Source organism: Galeopterus variegatus, unplaced genomic scaffold (assembly GCF_000696425.1).
Source record: "Galeopterus variegatus unplaced genomic scaffold, G_variegatus-3.0.2 Scaffold244, whole genome shotgun sequence".
In the NCBI taxonomy this organism is placed as follows: Eukaryota; Metazoa; Chordata; class Mammalia; order Dermoptera; family Cynocephalidae; genus Galeopterus; species Galeopterus variegatus.
In genome coordinates this window covers 256773-265900 of record NW_007726355.1, presented here as the reverse complement: position 1 = coordinate 265900, position 9128 = coordinate 256773, and the positions used below count along the sequence as shown (strand labels likewise).

At 50.4% G+C, this 9128-nt stretch overlaps 1 protein-coding gene across 1 annotated transcript; it reads right to left on the bottom strand.

Annotated features, from left to right (window-relative positions):
- Positions 1 to 349: 349 nt before the first annotated feature.
- On the bottom strand, positions 350 to 2705 carry MSC (musculin). The gene is made up of 3 exons (XM_008566475.1): positions 2500 to 2705; positions 2091 to 2418; positions 350 to 1164 (listed from the first exon to the last, which is right to left on the bottom strand). Exons 1-3 carry the CDS (start codon positions 2703 to 2705, stop codon positions 1078 to 1080), a joined length of 621 nt encoding a protein of 206 aa, XP_008564697.1. The 3' UTR covers positions 350 to 1077.
- Between the last annotated feature and the right edge of the window lie 6423 nt (positions 2706 to 9128).

Here is a 9128-nt window from a genome sequence, read left to right as displayed (position 1 = left end):
ATGCCCAGTGGCTCACAGTTTTCACAACGCCTTTTATTATTCATAAAAAAATAAATTTATTTACATGTGTTAATTACTGTGGTAGTGCAGGCTCGCGGCAGCGGCGCCTTCCCCCTGAGCAGGGACACTTGGAACGTATGTCCCAGGGGCCCACCCGGCGCGCGGGGAAGGTGGGCTCCCAGAGGCGGTGTTGGGGGATGGGGGGAGGCCTGTTGGGGAAAGTCTGGAGCCGGGGAGGAGCGAGAGGGGGAAGAGACAGAGGTCCAAAAGAGACCTGAGCCGGGTTGGGGCGGCGGGGGCTGGAGAAGCTGGAGGCTAGGAGAGGGGGAGACACAAACCTGATGAGTAAGAGACGGGAGCTTGGGAAGGAGCCCCGAGCCTGGCGGGAGTGAGAGGCAAGACTGCAGCAGGGAGGGCGACCCGCCCCTAGCGCATCTGGCCAAACCCGCTTGGTGGTCTCCGAGCACGTGTCCACCTTTCCCAGGGCGCAGCAGGCATCGTCCCGCCCGCGAGGAGGGCGCTGCCCGGTGAGATACGACCCTGGTCCAGATGTGCCACTCTGCTCGCTTTGCAACTTAAAAACAGTCCCCGACGTGGGTCTCACGTGGAGACTTCTGTGTTTAAGGCGGATCGAGAGCGTGCTCTAACCACTGTCTAACCGTGCCAGGCCTGGGCCGTGCAGAATCGTGCCACCACATGTATGAGAAATGTGGCACAGCTTGGAAACTAAGCCCTAGGCGGTTTGGGCGCAGACTGCAGCGGCGAGGGGATTAGTCTACAGAGCCGAAGCCCGAGGTTGGATCTGCGTCCCTGCTCTCCACACAAGACACGAAAGGAGGCTCTTTCGGGGGAGGCGAAGCGTCGCATACATCCGCCGCGGCTGCAGCCATTGGCGCTTTGCGATGACAGCCACGCCTGCCACCTGTCGTGTTCACAGTTCCAGGGAAAGGGGGAGGCTCAAGGAGAATCCAGTAGAACCTTCTGCCCACCCTCTGGGGTTCTGGTTGCGCTCTCTCTTCTCTCTGTAGCCCCCAGACACGATAACAAATAATTCCATTAAGTGAGTTCCAGTCCGATCTAAGCGGTGGTTCCACATAGTCTGTTGGCTGCGGAAACTTCTTTGGTGTCAGAGTCGGGTCGTCCCGAGACCACGAATGGCCACGTCTGAAAAACCAAAAAGACAGATATTAGAGGAGAAACGACCATCTCAAACTGAAACCGCTCTCTTAAGTGAACCCCAGATACTCCTGGCTTTGAGTAGCTCAGATTTCATCAGCGTTCTGGGAATTTGCGTGTCATCTCTCTAAACCAGGATTTTAACTTTACTGGATGCTGATTATGCGGGACGTGCGGTGTCCATTAACTCTTCCTCTTGAACTTTGCCCGCACGGTGACTCGGTGATACTTGTGTGAGTTCGGGATTTTGCTGTCTGATCCCCTTCCCCCAACACACACACACACACACAGAGACACTCTCTCTCTCTCTCTCTCTCTCTCTCTCTCTCTCTCACACACACACACACACACACACACACACACACACACACACACACTCTCTCTCAGCTGGGGCTTCCTTGGGCTTGGGTATGATCTTTCCCAAGCCGGGAGAGTTGGCAGGTCAGAGAGGGACTTTCCAGACAATTCCCTTCTGGGCGAACTCTGCTATCCTGCAGCGATTACAAAATTCAAAAGCTCTTTTGCGGAGCTCGGCCTTCTTTTAAAGAAAGTAGGGCTTGCTGATTCAAACCTTCCAGACACTCAACTAAAAAAAAATTGCTGGAGGGAGATTTGCCATTCAATCTGCAACCGGGTAGTAGACTCAGTTGGAACCAAGAGTTACCCCGGAAGAGGGATATTAGCCAATGGCGGTCACCGAAATGATGCAAACACAGAAGGATGGAAGATTCTTCTCCAGGAAAGTTGCTGGCCCCTCCCTTGAGTGGGGAGAAACTAAACTGGCCGCCTCATCTCCCGTCCCAGAACTCCCGTCCCCTTCGGGTTCTGCCCAGCCGGCCCACCCAGCCCGGCGTCGGGAGCTGCCGGGGAATCTGCTGGCCGCTCGCCCCGGGCCTCGCGCGCGGCGCCCCTACCAGGTTCACCGGGTGCACGTAGCCGTTCTCGTAGCGGTCCTCCTGCAGCAGCTGCCGCAGGTGCGCAATGTAACTGGAAGCCAGCCGCAGCGTGTCCAGCTTGGAGAGCTTGGTGTCGGGGGGCACCCAGGGCAGGCTGGTCTTGAGGCGGGAGAAGGCTTTGCTGAGCACGCGCATCCGGGCGCGCTCGCGGGCGTTGGCCGCGTTCCGCTGCAACTGCTTGCACTCGGCGGCCGAGCCCTTGGACGGGAGGGGCTTCTTGCCACCGCCGCCTGCGCCGCCACCTGCGCCGCCGCCCCCAGCCACACGAGGCCGCTTCCTCTTGCAGTTTCCAGCGCCGCCGCCGCCGCCGCCGCCGCCGCCGCCGCCGCCGCCGCCGCCGCCGCCGCCGCCGCCGCCGCCGCCGCCGCCGCCGCCGCCGCCGGCTGCACCCAGCGCGCACCGCTCCTCCTCGCCGTCGGGGTCCTCCTCCTCTGCCGACGAGTTGTCACTGGGCGAGGCGCAGCTGCACTCGGCGCCGCGGAGGGGCGGCCGCTTGGGGGCGGGGATCGTGTACCCCCGCTGCAGCCCCCGCAGCTCCATCTCCTCGGAGTCGCTCACCGAGCCGGTGGACATCGCGGAGTCCCCCGCGCCCACGCACGCCGGCTTTCCTCCCCTCTGTCCAGTCTCGCCGTCTCAGCCTTCCGCTGCCTGGCGGAGGCAGGGACCGGGGAGGGCTCCGGAGAGGACTGCAGACCGGGGCCCGGCGGCGCGGGGGCGCGAGAGCGCGGCGGGCGGTGGGAACCAGCGGCAGAAGTTGGCGCCGGGATCCAGGCTCCGCGCGCGCAAACGCGAGCTGCGCCTTTTGACAGGACTATTTATCTGCGCTCCTCGGAACAAACCACCCAGGGCAAAGAAGAGGGGGCTGGAAAAGGGAGGGTGGGGCAGGGGCGTGGAAGGGGTGGGGACCGCTTTTCAGAGCCAGAGGAGCAGTCGGTGGGGGCGGGGGAAGGGGACGTCTCTGCAGAGCCGAGATTTGGGCCCTGAGGCCCGACGGACCCTCGGGATGTCTGTGCGAGATAAGAGAGCACTGAGGGAGTGGAGGGGCGACCCTGATCCTACCCACTTCACCTCCGCCCTCAACTAGTCTTAGCGATGGCGAAGACTGCCAGACACTTAGAGAGCCCGGGATCCCGATCACTGCTTCCCTCCGTCTTCTCACACAACTCAGTCTGAGTTCAGCTCGTGATGGATGACTGCTTATTCAAGGCTTGCCCGACAGAAGAGAGCAAGCAAAACGAGCAAACAGCCAGCAGTGCAGGACAGTTGCCTCCCGTTTTCCTGCCCCTCCTTTTTCTTTAAAATGACTTTATGATTTCCAAAGCACTTTTTCTACATTAGTTCGTTTCTTCTTCCAACAACATCGGTAACTTAAATATCTCCACTTTGCAGAACTTGAAACTGAACCGGGTAGATAGATGTTAAGCGAAGGACCCCAAATAACCAGGCTGGTAAGTAGAAAAGGGGATTCAAAATCCATGTTTCGAATCCCTGGCCCGTCGGTGTCCCAGTCGTACACACCGCCCCACCACACACCACTGGATGTTGTATTTGGTGTTTTGCGCTGTCTTGAGAGTTCCATTCGTGATTTTGTTTTTAATACCATAACGTATATGATAGAGGATCCTGCCCTAATGCTTTGAATTACAGCGTAGGAAATCCATTATTATTTTAGATTATGTATGGAAGAGCAAGCTCCTGGATGCAGAATGCTAAATCAGTGCAATTCGTCCAGTTAAAGTAAAAAACGGCAAAGCAGCGCACAATGATCATGTCCCATTTCAATCAAAAATACAACACCTTGTACCTCCCCTCAAAGGAAATAAAACAAAATTGCAGTCTCATCATTTCCTAACTCCAAGGACTTTGCATTATGTGGTCAGGTGATGAGTACTTCATTTTTGAAATGGACACCAATGGCCAGCGGCTGAGGGCCTGCTGTATGCCAGTCCCTGGACTCAGTGCCATGTGAACAGCCCAATGAGTAATTAAATCTCTAGGAGGCTGGGTTATGGTTACTCTGTTTTACACTGAAACAAGTGAGTTTTCAACACCCATCTTAAGTGTTCACTTATCTTTCCCCCAAAAGTCCACAGGCTCCCAAGTTGAGTGAGGTGCAAGAGGATGGATGTGTACTCAGTCCTGGGACAGAGCGGGCAGAAGCCGATGGCACCGCCTGGCTCTGCGGGATCCTACAGCAGGACAAATGCACCCGGCTCTGTGCCTGAAGTGCCGCAACAGGTGGCTGGCCGAGTCTGACTTCATCACTGAGGCATCGTTCCACCTTCGTCTCCCAAGCCATGCCTCCCTCGTGGGGAATGTTTCCCACGACCCCTCCCGCCCACCCCCACTGCAAAGGCTTTCTCCCTATACATTTTGTCTTTTGGTGGGGGTGAGAGTGTGGGATTGGCTCATTCTGGGACAAGTTGAGTAAAAAGATCCTTTTTACTCTGGGCTGGGAAATGCAGCAAGTACTTGATAGAGTGTGGAAATCTTTCTTGGAGCGCTTGAACTTGAACTTCACTCTAGGCAAAGGAGGGGAGAAAGACAAGGGGGAGCAAAAAGACCTAACAGGGAGTTCTCAGGCTGGCTTTTTGCATCGCCTATTGATGACTTGAAGTTATCAGTATAAATACATAGTCTCACACATTAGGGGCAGGCATATAGGTTTTTAAAATCTGGATTGTTTATACAGGTGCAGAACAAAGTCTTTCTTTAGAAAAGATTAATGGTGGAGAGAGCACTAGATTTCTCTAAACAGTTGCAAAAACTGTACCCAGCCTCAACGCCGAGGGGGCCATGGCCAGTTTCTTTTTCTTGAAGAAACTGCCTGACCCCAACAATTCAGGCTTATTTTTCATAGCACTGGCCTCCCTCTTTCTCTCTCTTTCCTCCCCTCCCTCCTTCCTTCTCTCTTGTTCTCTCCTCCTACCACCTCCTCTCTCCTATTTTCCTTCAAGAAAGTCAGCTATTTTTTTTTGTTTCTTCATTGATCTTTCTTTCATTTTTATTTCCCTTCCATTTCTTTCTACTTGTATTTTACTTGTTTACTCCTTTTTTCAAGCTGCAGACTTGTAAAAAAGACTGAAATGTATTTTATATACATTTCGTATTAGAATATAACTGCAGTTTGCTCTAACATGTTTGCAATATCTGACATTTGTCACCTCTATAGGAGCTGTTTTAAACCTCTTTATGCCTTCAAAGCACTTTTTCTCTTCCTTTCCTTAGATGATTACAACAGCCCCGTGAGCTGAACTGCATCACTATCTCTTTTGAGAGCCCAGTTTTTTTCATTGTTTTGATAAGTTACCACAACATTGCAAATGAATAACAAAGCCTTTATTTTGAATTTAAAAAGAACACGTTGAAACTAATTCCTATTTGCCTATGCTTTGTAAACTTTTAGATGTATAACAGGTATATGCTGTTCTTTATCATGTATACTGATAGTCTTGAAATTCTTTAGTGATATTCTTAGTAAATATGCATTGAGGGGTGGGTGGGGTTAAAGTTACTTTACAGAGCAAACATTAATACATTTAATATATTTCCTCATCCTGTTTACTGGATGCATGACTTTTGGCAATTTGCCTTTTCTGAGCCCCAGTTTCCTAGCCTATGAAATGAATTAGCTTTTTGTAAGGAAGAAGAAATTTATGAACAATTAGCTAGGTCAGAGCCTGCACATGGGAGAAGATCGGTAAATGCTGGGTTTTATTATTACTAAGAATTGCCTTGGCCTACATTACACAGCTAGTAAGTGTCACTGCCTGGGGATGACCCAGGTTTTACTGTTGTGGGTTTAGATACCCTGGGATGTTCCATTTGCTTTGATGCAGGCTTCTAGTGTCTGAAGTGCACAGTTCCACTGCCCAACCTTCTCTACACGTTCCATAAGGGACCTCGCTGAGGGACAAAATGGATGGGACTTCATTAGAGACTTTTTTTCTTCCCCAAAGTTTTCTCACCATAACGTCGCTGCACTGTTCCAAGCCTTACTTTCCCTATTGGAACAAAGAGAATAAAATGCCTAAATCAGGGATTATGTGAGATTGTGGTGTATGCTCAGGTGTAACACAGAAAGGTGCCTAATATATTAAAATATTTTAAATGCAGGCTTTTTTTTTTTTTTTGAGGGACAGTGGGGAGGAATAATTACAGACCATAGAACAAATGCCACTCATTGCTGCTTCTCTCTTCCAACTTTGTAGTCATACTGAGTGAGGAGGCAGGACAGGTGGACTAAGAATTTAGGGAGAGCAGAGGCTTCCCCTATCCTCCATGGAGGCCTTTCAAAGCCATCTAATGAGTAAGCACTTAAGAAAGTTATGAGAATGCATTTGACCTTCATGGTGGTGTCCCCCCACAGAATCCTGATGTCCTGTACTGTCCTTTTGGCTGGAGTGACTGCCCATACCTTTGGGCAAGTGCCCTACCTTTGATCTAGAAGATCAGAGTCTAGATCAGCACTGGCCAATATGAATGCCACTAGTCACCTGAGGCTATGGAGCACTTGAAATGTGGCTAGTCATGTACTTAGTGAAAAATACACATCGGGAATTGAAGACTTAATATGAATAAACGAATATAAACTACCTCATTAGTATTTTAAACTATTAATTATATTTTGATAACATTTTGGATATATTTGGTTAAATGAAATATGTTAAAATTAATTTCACTTTTTTATTACTATAATATGGTCACTAAAAATTTAGAATTACATTTGCGGGTCCCATTATATTTCTATTGGACAATTCAAGGATTAATCTCCTGATTCACTATACAATTACTCATTGAGCATCTGTTGTTGGCTGTGGCCAGGTGTTGGTGAGACCCACAACCGAACACTGTGAGGGCACGTTCTCATGGAAACAACGCGATAGTGCAGGGACCACACGCGTCACGTTTGCTCTCACTTTTCCCTGTCATCTGGCCTGCATTGCACCACGTGTGCCCAACCTCACACAATCCTCCACACCCTAAAACACGCTGAGAAACACTTTCGATTGGGATTTCTGCAGCCCTTTGTTACAGAAGCCTTTGCCCGGGAGGCGTTGGGCTTGGTTCTCCAGGCTGAACAGGCCACCCTGAAGCCATGGCACCAGGGCCAGTTTTGGTCCTTTTTAGAGCAACCCTGGGGTTAGAGTACAGTGTCTAGGCCAGGAAGATGAAGACTCCCAGTCAAGTGGTGTGCCAATCGCATGGTATGAGGGTCATGTGGGGTGCTGGTCAAATGGGGGTGCCCGTCATGTGGGGGCAGGTCATGTGCAGGGCACAGCATTAGGCCCAGATCTCCCCAGGCCCAGACTCTTCTTCCTTTCTCTACCCAAAGCCCTGGGCCCTGCTCTAGGTCTAGGGAAGACTTTGTCCTGGCATCGCCCAGAATGTCACCACTCTCTGAGCTGGGGCAGGAAGGGAACTCCCTTCCCCAGGCCCTGCCAGCCATGTGGGTAGATGCCTTGTAGAAACCAGGAGAATAGAAGGGAAGAGTCCTTTGTCTTTCAGGACACAACCAGTTTTCCACTGCTGGTTTATTGATTTGAGAAATGTGGCAAAATTTCTGCCCCTCCCTGGAGCCTCATGAGGACTTAGCGTGCAGAGAGGCCAGTGCCTGGACATATCAGGTTCAGGAGGCTGAAGGCAGAAAAGTCAGGGTTAAGGATGAAAAACGGGCTGGGGGTGGGGGGCGGCGGGCAGTAATAAGACTCAGTAGAGACCTGATTTTCTCAGCCACTCTGGAGAGAAGAAAAAAGTCATCACTGATTGTCTTTACAACTAAAAATGCAGGCGGCTTTGGGAAGATATTTTTAAAAGCAAAATTTCTAGATTGAAGGGAGCTGATGGGCAGGCATAACTGGCCTGAGAACCTCAAATTTCAACTGAAAGGCAGCATTTCTTGCAAATGACTTTGAATACCCGACTAGCTTAGTACAGAAGCCCAGCTCTCAAAGAAAAGGCCCTGTCGTGAAGGCTTTTAGGAGGAAGAATCCATGGCATTCAACGATGTTGGAGAATCCTGAAGGATGTTGGGGAATTCTAACACAGCTCTAGTCTGTGTTAGGGCTGGGGTTCCTGGGTCTGAGAACAATCTCATTTTTAAAAACCCTTGAGGCAGCCTTTCACTCTTGGGAAGAAGCTAAGAAAGTTCTGTCTCAGGGGATTTCCCCTCTTTAAGTACTTTTGATTTTATTGGCAGTACTTGGAAGTGTGAAAATACTCTGTTACTGAAACATCCCTTGAAATTGTAGCACACAGCTGTGGTCTTCAGTGTGTGGTCCCAAGCCTTGTTTAATTGTGGAGTTAATGTAGGAGAGAATGTCATCTTATTATGCATCATGTACTGGAAAGAGCCCTTTTGCTGTGTACATTAGGAGACCTCTCCATTTATTACCTGAGAGGTCACCGGCCACTTGCTCGCCCTCTTGGACCTTCTATCTCTATGTATACCCACTGAGGTTTCCCAAGTTAAAGGGGACTGCCTGTGTGCAGGCTCCTGTGGAAATGGTAGATCATTGCACAAGGCCAGTTATTACATTATTGTCCCCCTTCTCTCTAGTAGGAGCTTATTCTTTTCCTGCCCCCTGTTCCAGCACCAGGCCCTGCTCAGAGTGCTCTCATTTAGCAGCCCTCCAACCCCCACCCCAACCCCCACCCCATGGCTCATCCTTATAGAACACCACGTAAATGCCTCCTGGCGCCAGAAAGAAGTTCTCATGTAATAGATACTTTGTGGTGTCAGAGAACAGAGTTCCTGTACTCTTTGTCAAGGAGTTTCTTAACCAACTCTCCTGTAAGAGACGGGCCTAGCTTATTTACATATAAACTTTTTTTTCCCTTTTCCCAAGCCCCTCTGATGTCCAATTTTAAAATGAGCTCTAATAGATGATCAGAACAGGGAGGTGTTTTGGGAAATGTGCCCAATTTTTCTTCTTTCTTTTCCTTTGGCTTATTTGTGCTGCTCTGCCCAACTGACAGAAAAATCAAACAAACAAA

Coding starts and splice junctions, on each gene's coding strand:
- MSC (XM_008566475.1), bottom strand. CDS start 2,705: ATGTCCACCGGCTCGGTGAGCGACTCCGAGGAGATGGAGCTGCGGGGG. Junction 2,419..2,499: donor GCAGCCGGCGGCGGCGGCGG/CGGCGGCGGCGG, acceptor CGGCGCTGGAAA/CTGCAAGAGGAAGCGGCCTC. Junction 1,165..2,090: donor ACGTGCACCCGGTGAACCTG/GTAGGGGCGCCG, acceptor TTGGTTTTTCAG/ACGTGGCCATTCGTGGTCTC.